We start from the raw sequence: 12,915 nt of genomic DNA on the forward strand, positions 1-12,915 counted from the left end.
CTGTTCTGTCTTATCAAACCAAACACAGCTTAAAGTTCTACATAATGGAAAATTGAGCTCTTTCTCTATTCAACCTTGACCATCTCAAGTCTCACCTTTTTGGGGTAGAAAGAACAAACACTTAAAGTCTTCTGTCAGATGTTGCCTGGCAAAGGGTTTACAGACCAAGGCCCTGTTTGGTTGGTGAAATAATGGTTTGGAATTGAAACCAAAATGGATTATTCTAATTGCAATTATTTGGTTGGGCAGAACCGGAATCCTATTTTTATCTAATGGAGTGGTCTTTCTAATAGGGGAATGGTCACTCCCTCCCCCTCCCTTAAAAATGAAATCCCATTCCTATTAATTCCAATTTTCATTTTCATTTCTATTTAATTAAAAAGATTATGAAAATAGATCATTCCAATTCCGATTCTAAAAGATTTTCATTATAAATCCAATTCTAACTATAAACCAAATGAACCCTAAGAATTTTCCAGCAAATGACTCAATGAGACTACTGATGGACTTCCTCGTTGCTTCCCGGTTCATTCTCAAATTTGCGTAGCCCACAAAGATTATTAATAAATTAATAAAATAAAGTCCTCCATCACTCCACCAAATAGGAGCTCGGATCTCCTACGAGAAAGGCTCTTCTTACATGACATCTAGTTGCATATTCGGAATATCCCCCATACCTGTGTTAATTCATGAAGAGATATTCCCAATTTGTTTTAATGCTTTCCGAGTGTATAAAATTTTTGCTTACAGGGAATCCCGTGGATTCAATAGTCTGGTCTGGGCTGAGCTCAATTGTCGGCCACGTGGATATATGCATGTACATTATATATTAAAAATTCTATATTTAAAGGCAAAATTATTTCTTTAAGAAACCAAATAAGCCCCCCCCGAAGAATTACCCCCCCAACATTCCACAACACGTCCCCGCCCTGTATTGGAAACTTCCTGATGATATCATCATTTTTGTCATTGTGAGGGGCAATCTCGTAGGGGACTGATTTGAAACATGTCAGCAATATTCTTTTATATATTGAATTAACATAATGTGTTTGATTTAAAGGAAAAAATGCGGAAAAAAAAGGAGAAAGTAAGAAAATTTTTACAAATCTTGTATTGGTGTTCCTACCTTTCTCTATTTTTTTTTTCCTTCAAATCAAACATAATCTTAACATATAGTAAATAAGTAAATTTGGCAAAAGATATACAAAAAATGAGACCAGCCCGAGACTAACCCAAACCCAAGTTGAATCCGATCTGAACCCAACCTAACCCGAAACAACTTAGGTTGAGGTAGGATTGACATCAACCTGATCCAGACCAAACAAATTGGACAGGAAGCCATTCTGGGGATCGGTTCCCTGGTCGAACTATCCAATCATCTGGTCCGAATAGATAGCCCATTCTGAAAAAAATAAAAAACAAACACCCATTGTTTGGATTGACGATTCAACCACCTGAATCAGCAGTTTACTGATCAAATCAATGGTTTTCAGCCAAAAAGCGATTCAGGTGACCGTTCCCGGTTTTTCCGATCCGACCGTCCGACCCGGTTCGGTTCGGTTCGGTTCGGTTTGAAAACATTCATACGGTGATGCAGGGAAATTTTCTCTTTACCGTTAATCACACAGTGCGGGCGGCAAGATGTTAAGAGCGAATGAGATACGATATAACTATACAAGCGTCCTATAAGATACTCTACTGATTTACACGTATTTAAGATTGTATTAAAATTGGAATTTTAGTTCAGGTTGACGTACAACTTGATGACGTGTTCATAAACGAATGAGCGAAAAAGTGAAGTGAGTATTTATTCAAGTTCATTTCATTTGGGGCAAGGCAGCATACGACTTTACATAGAGCGAGACTAATCGTCATGGACACCCGGACACAGCAGCAAACAGAGAGAGCTCCCCGACCTTCTCCCGGTGGTGGAGGCTTCTCTGCCATTGTCACTGTTCTGATCGCTTTCCTCTCCTTCGCTGCTTTGGTAAAATCTCTCTTCAAAGTTTCATATATTCTCTCTCTCTCTCTCTCTCTGCTCTTCGTGCTATTTGTTTAATCCATTCTTAGATCATTTTGAGGTTGCTCCCTGTCTGTTTTATTAACGTCCTAATAGAACGGTTTTAGCTATTCAGTCAGAGCATAGTTTTGTCTGATTTTTACTGTTTTGGGAAAGAAGCGCAGTGTTTTTGTCGATTTAGAATTCCGCTTTGTGCTTTAGCAGCTACAGTTTTGTGCAACTGTATTATCTATTCTTCCTCTTCCTCCATTACATCCATTATGTATGTATGCCTCTACATACTTGGTTCCTACTGATGATAGATATGCAAATTGGATAATCTAGTTCATTAGAAATTCCTAGTAAGAAGATAGCAGACCAAGATTCCTGCTGTATATTATTCCTTTATAGGAACAGCGACCACTGCCGTTATGAAATTTATCTATGAACTTCATAACCGCATAATCTATTTGAACTTTGTGGTGATAATCATTTTGAAAATTACTGATTCTAGCATCAATTAAATGCACTCTAGAGTGGCATTTTGTTTGGGACCAGCAAATGGTGGATAAAGTGCTATTTTGTTTGGTTTGATCGGTGACAGAAGCATGAAGCATAAGAATTTGAACTTCTATTGGCTTCAGTGGCTTATTCATTTTTGGCATTTTATTATTTATTCAGATGAAAACCATGCCAAATTTATGGGCAAAGTGTTAGGCCTTGAGGGGGTCACGGACCATGAGGAGTTGCCAAAATCGGGAGCTTAGTACACATACACGCGCGTAAGACTTGTACACAAGAGATGAACACCACTTCTTGTGTCTTTCCAATGTGGGACTCTCTTTCATTCCTCATTCCATGCACCTACTCACATGTGCATCCCAACATTCTCCCTCTCACATGTGAGTTTCTTTAACCACTCCCCCTCGAACGGAAGTTGATCACCAAGCTTGACATGTACCATACTGTGCACTGCATGCACAACACCAAGAGCCCTTGTTCACGACCATAGGGAGCCTACCACCTCCTGCTACTTATTTGAACACACGTAACCATGGGTGGTATCATGGGAACCATGTACATGCTCTTGAAAACCGTTCACCAACTACTCTCATCCAACCCATTTGACCATGGGGAACCGGTAGAGCCATGAGAGCCATCACATGCAAACTACTCAACCATGGGGAAAGGAAGCAAAGCCATGGGAGTCACCGTCATGTTCGTCTGTCAACACTTGCACCCAGCCGAACATTCAGCTCTGATACCACTTGTTGGGCCTTGAGGGGGGGTCGCGGACCATGAGGAGTTGCCAAAACCGGGGGCTTCATACACATACACGTGCGTAAGACTTGTACACAAGAGGTAGACACCACTTACAACCCAAAAGCCTAATCTATTGGGTTATGGGCCACTCTTGTATATAAGTCCCTTGCATTTCTTGTGTCTTTCCAATGTGGGACTCTCTTTCATATCTCATTCCATACACCTACTCACATGTGCATCCCAACACAAAGAACAAGGTCTTTCTTTTCAATAACAATGGCGGCTGTGCCCCATGCTATTGAGTTGTGCAATGGCATTATTGTGTTTGGGAATCCATTACCATGACTCTTATATGACCAGTCAAGGATGAGAAAATGATACAGCCATGCGGTGAGATTATGACAAGCATTCCATGGGTACTGTGAACATATTTCTCTGCTATTGATTGAACATTGAAAAGTTTGTGCTGGCACTAGTTTTCCACAGAATACCCAATGTCTATAAACCTGAGATTGGAGTTTCCCTTTTCAGTGGAGGAGGTAAAAATGTGAATGCCTGGAAGGCCTTGCCAACCATTCTGCCAGAGCATCTAGGGGTACAGGGGATTGTTTAATGAACATTTTTGCTTCAATTTGATTCTTTACCATGCAAATAAGAAACAGCATTTTTATAAAGTAAAATTTCTATTGAGCCAAAATCAACCTCACTTAAATTCTCTGTCGACAGAGGGGAAAAGGAAAAGAATTAATCATTATCTCAAGAGAAGAAATAATTATTTTAAAACTAAGCTGTGTTTGGTTTGAAAGAAAAGGTAGGGAAACTGTATAAGATCTGTATAGGTTTCCCTACCTTTTATTTCAAACCAAACACAACCTAAAGGAAAACAAATAAAAAAGAAGCAAAGATAGAGAATTAAGAAAAAGACAAGAAAAGCAAAACAAGAAAAGAAGGGGAAAATCCTCTTTAATAGAATGAGAAGAAGAACAAATTTCCTAGAGCTGCTAAAATTCATCTTACGAGTCTACTAAGTTTGTTATTTTCTTTGGTCATATCTGAATTTGATGTTAACATCAACACTTGGATCCCATTTCAGTTTCCTTCAAACACAAGTGTCTGACATGAACCATGAAGTAATTAATGCAATTTATGAACCATAATAGGCCCATATGAATGTCTTTACAATGTAGTACACAGTTTATCTCATTGGTTTCACCATTTCAGAGGCATCACATGAAGCATTTCACTGGCCTGAAGCATGAGGGATAAACCTGTGGGCATGGTCTCTTCAATAAATGTATAAAATAATAATGCCAATAAAAAGTGGGGTAAATAATACAAAATGAATGGTCAAGGATAAAGATTACATGGACAAAGAGTTGATAGTTTAGAGAATATCATAAAACTCCACTATTATATAAGCATGTTTTGATTTTTGATATAGGAGCATTATTGCACACAATTACAAATACTGCCCAAAAGGTGTGTATATAATAAAAACTGCAACTTGAATATACAATCAGATAAAATCATATGTACTTTAGTTCTTCCATTTTGATGCCTTAAATGTCATTCTTTACCTCTTTTGCTTGAATGGATATCTTAGATATTGTCAATTTTGTATTCCTTGGGACAACATGAGTTTTAAACTCAAATATACTTAATAAGCCCTCCACTTTTTGACTTCTCTTATCAATTTTCTTGAGATCCATTTGATGAGCTCCTGAGGTTCACTTCTGTCAATTTGTGGTGTTAGAATTGCTTGAGGCGGTGCTTCATCTCATGCCTCATGAGTCAAGTCCAAAGGCATTTGATGCACATATTATGCACCACTCATTCACCTATGCCTGGGTATTGAAATGGTCTCTAGATTGTTGTTGGGTACTTCAATTTCCAGTTTGCTTATTCCATGTAATTTTGGTTTGGTGATCCGTGCTTTATCTGTGGATAAAATAGTTCAATTGCCCAAAAACAAGTTACTGGTATTTGTTTTGCATGTGTAGGGTGTCATTACTCCAATAATCTTGCATGGTCTCCTAGGGGCTCACCTTAAAATTATTTTATTTCCTTGCTTAAATATTTTGTAGCCTTGACATACATATAATTAAAATCAGAATTCATAACTAGAGGAAAATTTTCTCCACAGTTTATCAAAACCCACTAACTTGGATGTGCTATGATAAAATAAACAGGTGCTTGTGCTTGCGTTTTCAACTGCAAGTGGTAATTTTTCCATATTACATCAAGTCTCAGAGGGTTATGTTGGCGTTTACTGGAGGGGAGGTGCCCTTCTGAAAACAATAACTAATCCAGGTATGATTATGTTCAGTTTTGTTGCAAGTATTCAACTTGTACACATTATGATTGAACTCATTTCTTTTCTAGGTTTCCATTTGAAGATGCCTCTGATAACTCAGTTTGAGCCTATTCAAGTGACCCTTCAGACAGATAAGGTATTGGTATTATTTCCCTCAGGGCTATGGATAGAATTGTTCAAATCAATATTTGACCAAAAAAAAAAAACCATGAATTGTTGGTTGGGATCAGTGGTGGATCCGTCTTTTCATCTAGAATGTGGGATAGAAAATCTTATCCAGTTTCTAGGCTAAAAGTTGAAATGAAATCTACTTGGCATGTAGTTTTCAGTTAAAAACAAGCAGGGGGGGGGGGGGGGGGGGAGGGAACTCAGGTGGTATTGCTGACCAATCATCCTACTAACAAAAGTTATCTTTCATTTGTGAATGAAGGTTTGTCAGCCATGCTTTTATTATGGATTTTTTTGTGTGTTAAAACAATAATTTTTTTATTATCCATGTGCTTTGTTGATCTAAAAAGAAGAAATAATTGCTGTATATCACTATCAAACAATATTTGCTCTTTTTTTACAAAATAAATAGGTAAAGGATATTCCATGTGGTACGAAAGGTGGTGTTATGATCAGCTTTGAGAAGATAGAGGTAGACCATGAAAACTTGCACCTCTTTTTGTCATTCAAGTTGGATGCCATCTTGGTATTAAAATTGACTGGGATGCTTTCTCCAGGTTGTTAATCGTCTTCGAAAGGATTATGTGTATGAGACACTGCTCAATTATGGCATACAATATGACAATACATGGATATATGATAAGATTCATCATGAGATCAATCAGTTTTGCAGTTCTCATACCCTTCAGCAAGTTTATATAGACATGTTTGATCAGGCAAGAAACCAAGCTAAACTAGAGATATTCATCCACAGACTTATATTGGGGTTATAGATTTAGCTTCATGAATTATTTCATGATTCCTATGCATTCTTTTAATATCAGTCAATTTCCTTTTTGAAAAAAAAAAACAATAATATTTGGACTTCAACATTTTCTTTTACAAAGTAATAAATCAAAAATGTTTCAGATTGGTGAGAAAATGAAAGATGCTCTTCAGGGTGATTGTACACAATACGCTCCAGGTATTGAAATTATTAGTGTTCGTGCCACAAAACCAACAATTCCACGAAGCATTAAGCGCAATTTTGAACTGATGGAAGAAGAACGCACTAAGGTACTTGTTTGGTTCTCTCAACATGCTGTAGTTGTATTTTTAATTTTTGCCCTTTCTTCAAAAAAAGAAAAGAACTTAAGCAATCCTAGTACACCTACCACACAAGGGATCCTACTAAAGACCTATTGCTAGTGTCACATGTATTTTGTGTGGAACATGCCTAAGAAAAACAATGTATAACCTTGTCATGATACAGACTGTTCTTCAGTTATTTTGCTTTGCGCCATTACTCCCCTCCCCCCCCCCCCCTTATTAGGATAGGACAGCCATGTCTTTCTACTCCCCATATTTACAAGGGCTTTCCAAAGCTTTTAACCCATCTTGCTCCTGTAGTTTAGGGTGTTGGTTTCTACAGAGGATGAGACAGAAATGGTTGCAGGAAATATACATCTCTTCATATTCTTTCATGGAAAAGGTGGACTCAATTTCACAACTTCCTTGTTGGGTTCGGTACATCATCTAATTTATTCACATTTACATGCCAAATTTTTTTCCCTCCATAATCTTACTTGGCGCTCTTCATCTTGACTCCAGCATGCACATCCCTCCCCCAGGAATACCTTCAATGCCAGTAAACCTTGGATAATGCCGTATCTGGCTCCTTATTTCTAGCTTATTACTATTTTTCATCTGTATCCACCTTATCATGATCACGTCTTATATTGGAAATAATTCTCAATAGTGAGCATTTCTTCTGTATCCTTTTTATCCATGTGACTTTTTCCAATTCACTCATCTTAACATGTTTTGACTTAAGGGCACCTGGAGGTCTCACAACAAGGGCATTCTCCATGACATAATGGTCAATGTTATTGATTCAATCACCCTTAGTGTTGAATGAAAAATCAATTGGTATTGGGTAGCTTAAGAAATCATAGTGCAAAATGGCTCACTATGCATTTTGGTATTTTTATCAGTTTCCATGGTTCTTTTGGTTGAGTAGTCAATCCTTTTATATAGGTCTTAATTGCCATGGAGAAACAAAGGGTAGCTGAGAAGGAGGCTGAAACTGAGAAAAAGATTGCCTTAACAGAAGCAGAGAAAAAAGCTCAGGTTAGCAGGATCTTCATGGAACAGAAACTGATGGAGAAGGACGGCGTTAAAATGCAGCAGCAAATCGAAAATCAAATGTATCTGGAGCGCGAGAAAATCTTAGCAGATGCCAACTACTACAGGTCAAAAAAACATCTATCCAGTCCAGGCCTTAAATGTAGATAATACAGATGTGATTGTAGTGGTAATTGATGATATTGATCGGTTCCTTTGTCCAGAGTTATGAAAGAAGCTGAAGCAAACAAGTTGAAGCTTACACCACAGTATCTCGAGCTGAAGTTTATTGAAGCTATAGCCAACAACTCCAAGATCTTCTTTGGAGACAAGGTATGGTGGCTTTTGATTTGTTGGTTTTTCCGCAACATCTTTTGTATACGTCACTGCCTGACCCTAACCTTTGGAGTACCTTTGTAGGTGCCAAACATGCTATTTGATCAGAGGCTGCTTGGGAATTTCCTGAACGATATTACAAAGAAGAGAAACTTGGAGATGTAGGCTCTGTCAATTCTACTAATAAAGCTTTGATGAGTTCGGCAGTTGTACAGTGAAGGGCATGATGAAGAAAATATACTTGTTAAGTAGGGTTACAGGTTGATGATTGGTTGATTTGGTTCATTGTGAATTATAATGTTAACATTCCATATTCAGAGCTGCGTTTGTGAAATGTAGCATTAATTCTTTTGAAATCCGATTTGTTCTAGTCTCTTACCAAGAGTAACTCTACATATTGGGGTTTGGAAGTTTGGGACCTCAAGTTCAGTTGGCCCTACCTAAGAGACTGAAGCAGGTCACTGTCATTTACAGGAAATGCAACCATAAAACTTACATTCAGTAAACTAGGGTATTTGATGTTGAATGAGGATTGGTTTGTTGGAAGTTGCATGACATAATTATACATCTGAACAGAAAATTTTCCAGGTGATGGCCCAAAGGGATCCGTCGGCTTTCCACGTTTATATTGATGAGGCAAGTTCTGGCCCAACAGCCCCTGAAAGGAATCAGTATTCTGGTCTTTTGTTTTTCGCACTAAAAGTTGTTGTTTCTGAAATGACAGCTTGAGACTAAGTATATGTTTGGCATCGATGCTGCAGTTTTCTCAGTTTTTAGAAAACGGTGCCTTTATTTTTGTTTGGAATCATTGCTGCCAAGTAAGACATTTTCTGGAGCAACAACAATTTTTCTGTTTGGTACCTGTTGGTGAAGATGGGGTCACTGTAACTTAGGAGGAGAAGCTTTGAGGCGCGTCTGAATACACTGTCTTTATAACGTTATTTGCCCCCACTCAGTTTTACTGAGTTTGCTGTTGGGTTACAGGCAAATTCGTTCCCAGGATACAACAGAGCCTTGGGCGAGAATCTGCAACCAGCAAAGTTGAAGAGTCTCCAAAGAAACCTTTTGTGAGACTGTAGCAGGCCGGACTGAGAGAAAGAGAGATAGTGAATTTCGAAATTGTGTTTTTGGAGTCTGATTCATGCTCCTTAAATAACTTGTGAAGAGGTATGAGGAAAAGGTAGGTGCTGGTTTAGAAAAGGCACCTTGAACAGTCACAATTTCAACCATTGTGACTGTTTAAAAAGTTGTTAACAGTTGGTGACTGTTAACTTTGAATTGTGCTTCTTGATCACACCCGATCGAATCGTGACCGTTGATCTCATCAATGGTGATCAACGGTCATCAACGTACCAAAACCAGAGTCGCCCATCGCAAGTCATGGGGGTGCGAGCAAAGTGCGCCTCTAAAGCGCCTCATTGCGCCACACACACGCGTTGCGCGGTATCGAATCCCCATACTCTCCTCTACCAATTCTAAGGAGTGTAAATCAACTCCTATTGAAATATTGAAAACAAAACTTATAATTTTTCAATATGGGACAAGTTCAAAACTGGGCAATTGGATTTAATCTCTTATGAGATTAAAATCCAACAGTACCATTGCTCCAGGAAACGTTTTCAGACAAGTACCCATTATCCAATGCCACATCAGTGTTACATCACTGCCCTGTTGGCAGCAACGAGCTGCAGCTCCAGGAAATGTTAAATTTGGTGTTGCTTCAAGCCATAGTTTCCCCATTTTCAAGGTGTGACTTAGAGCACCATTCTTTATGAAAAAATGGTTCCAAACAAATGTCCATTTCCTAGAGCACTATTTTTCTGATGTGGTGCTGATGTGGCACCATTGTTCTAGAAAACGGCAATGATGCCAAACAGCCCCTAAAGTTTCTACATTTTCCAGGTCTAGTGTCTAAGAGTACAGCCACATTGGACTATTGGCTGTTGTCCATAATATAACAAGCTTCCCCCTCAAAAATTTAGGTTCAAAGCTCAATGAACCAAGGATGGCCCATTTCATTAGATGTGCATTTGCTAGGCTATCTAGGGACCCACCTTTGATTTTTAAGTTATACGTGCAAATACATGCACGTATAAACGGGTTATAACTAATCACAAGCGAATCCCATGTATCAGATAATCTATGCGTATGGAACATTGGTCTGTTCATTTGTTATTGCCTTTATGTAGCCCATTGTACACCAAGATGATAGGCTTGACTTCTAAAACATAAGACAAGTTTGGGGAATAAATAGGAAATCTGGATTGGCTGGAAGCAACGTCATGCATAGCGTAATCCATTTATACGGAGTAGAGGTGTAAATTGGGTTGTGCTGTCCGTGGCTCGGCACAATTTTGAGCTGGCCCGGTCTGGTTCGATACAACTGTATGGGCCAATGGGCCGTATTGGATTTGGGATTTTAGGTCAACAGGTCGCATCATTATATACATCAAAATTCATATAAAATTAAATTTTAAGTTTTTTTCAATTATTTAAATAAATAACTTTGACCTGGTTCACAGCCCAATTTGATCTAAAGCTCAGCTCACAGACCAACTCAAACTCACATGGGATCGAGCCATGAGCTATGCCAAGCCAACCCCCAAAACATCCCAGAGGAGAAAGAAACAACCCAAAACAATTTGCAGGCCATACATGAGCATGCCATGCCGGCACAGCACAACCCATTTTACACCTTTAATACGGAACACTGGTGTGTTAACTCCTGACAAGTTGCCAGCCCGCTGTGCAACGTTTTGTTTCCAGCCCTTCTGATCCCGTAAATAGGGCAAATGCTAATGTATAAAAACAACATTCATTTCCTATGGTATGAATGATGTGTTTCATTTCCTATGCCAATACCCTAGCTTGTATTGGCATGTATGATGTTTCTCATTTATGATCTCAGCTCGGATTGAAGCGAGAGGCTGTGGTTTCTCTCTTTTCCTGTAAAACTTAGGCTATGTTTGGTTTGAAGGAAAATGCAAGGTAAGGAAGGGAAAAATAGGGAAATCTATATAAGGCTTGTAAAGGTTTTCTTATTTTCCCTTCATTTTTCTATTTTTTTTCTTCAAACCAAATACAGCCTTAGGGAATGCTTGTATGGATAGGGGTCTGGAATTGGAATTGGAATGAGTCCTTCTGATTCTAACTGTTTGGTTGGGTAAAATTAGAATCTTATTTCCATTCTTACTGGAATGACATTCTCTCATTTGAGGAAATGGTCATTCCCTCTCCTTTCCTTGGGAGCGAAATCCCATTCTAGTTTATTTCAATTCTAATTCATAGACTATGGGAATAAATCATTTCAATTCTAATTTTAATGAATTTTTTATTTCGATTTCAAATACAAACCAAGGGTCCATTTGATTCACAGTTGAAAATCGGAATCATCCATTCCCATAGTCTGTTTGGTTTATTTCCTCAAATGAGGGAATGTTATTCCACCAAGAATGGAAGTGATTTCGATTCCGTCCAATTAAATAGTTGAAATTGGAATTGCCCATTCCAATTCTGATTCTATACCCCTTTTCATACAAACCAACTGAGATCAAATCCCACTGCCACCAGGGGTTGGGGGGTTAAGGGAAACGGGATGGGCTACCCCCTGTTGTGTAGCCCCATGAAGCGGAAAAAAAATGGAACCAAAATAGACTACTTTTCGGCAGAGTTGTAGGACCTAGTAAGTAATCGATTCCATACCCCTATTCCCACAAACCAAACGGAACCCAAATAAATTACTTTTCGGCACAGTAGTAGGACCAAGTAAACAATGATGCACGTGATAATTGAGCTCACCCTTTATATTTTGTAGAATTGAATTTACATCCCCATATCAATGTATTAATCTAGTTCCAGTCCACCTATTCGAAATGGTCTCCCTTTGGTTAGACCATATGGGCCAGCCAAGGCCCAAACTTCCTATGTGAGTAGGGCTGTCAATGGGTCAAGACTGATCCGGTGGATCCAAACTGAGGGCAAATTCTAGTTTTAGGATATGTACCATTGAATTATTTTCAATTCATAATCTATTATCACGATTCATTGGTTTCGAACTGTTTATATCTAGTCCCGAATCAAATCGAATTCAACCCATAATATTAAATTTTTATATATAAATTAATATATTAAATATATAATATTCTCAGTAAATTTATTGTAATCTGGTCTATTGGGGATTGTCCCAATCATCGATTTTCAATTTTGGGTCTAAAATTGCGTACCTATATATCTGGTTCGATTCCAGTTCCATGATATTTTTGTCGGGTCGGTTCTGGTTATCCCGTATCCCGACCCGTTAACACTTGACAGTCCTGTATAAATTGACGTGCCCTTCTTCTCTAACCGAATCTATTGCTTCAAATGGGAAGTCAATAAAGACTGGAGAAGTCAACTGAATTTAGCACTGCTATATAAAGCCTCTCTCTCTCTCTCTCTCATCGCATTACCACGACACCGAGAGACTAGGCTTCCTCGGGAGCTTCCAGAGTGAAGACCAGAACATTCGACGACCAGAGACGTCTTGTCGCCATGATCGATTTCCTTCGTTCTTTCGCGCGATAGATAAACTCGATCAGAGAGAGAGCTCTCAAGTCCAAGCTGCTGTTGAAGAAACAGTTCCCTAGCCACTGTGTTATCTTCTTCGACATTGCGGAGAAACCCTAACCATAGCTTTCTTTATTACAAGATCTGGATTTCTCGACTGATGCGGAAGAGAATTTACAGAGTGAAG

General features: G+C 38.6%; 1 protein-coding gene across 2 annotated transcripts; it reads left to right on the top strand.

Moving 5' to 3' along the window:
* Positions 1-1,833: 1,833 nt before the first annotated feature.
* Positions 1,834-8,686, top strand: LOC148863297 (uncharacterized). 2 transcript variants are annotated; one of them, XM_088977957.1, is made up of 9 exons: positions 1,834-1,987; positions 5,452-5,572; positions 5,645-5,712; positions 6,157-6,216; positions 6,302-6,460; positions 6,654-6,800; positions 7,761-7,975; positions 8,072-8,180; positions 8,268-8,686. In XM_088977957.1, the coding sequence occupies exons 1-9, from the start codon at positions 1,874-1,876 to the stop codon at positions 8,346-8,348; spliced, it is 1,074 nt and encodes a 357-aa protein (XP_088834083.1). In that variant the 5' UTR covers positions 1,834-1,873; the 3' UTR covers positions 8,349-8,686. The 2 variants fall into 2 exon arrangements, with proteins under 2 accessions (XP_088834083.1, XP_088834084.1); XM_088977958.1 differs by lacking the exon at positions 6,654-6,800 and having other exon boundaries at positions 8,268-8,565.
* Positions 8,687-12,915: the final 4,229 nt, after the last annotated feature.

Source organism: Nelumbo lutea, chromosome 3, assembly GCF_056320005.1.
Source record: "Nelumbo lutea isolate HS-2025 chromosome 3, American lotus-T2T, whole genome shotgun sequence".
Classification (NCBI taxonomy): Eukaryota; Viridiplantae; Streptophyta; class Magnoliopsida; order Proteales; family Nelumbonaceae; genus Nelumbo; species Nelumbo lutea.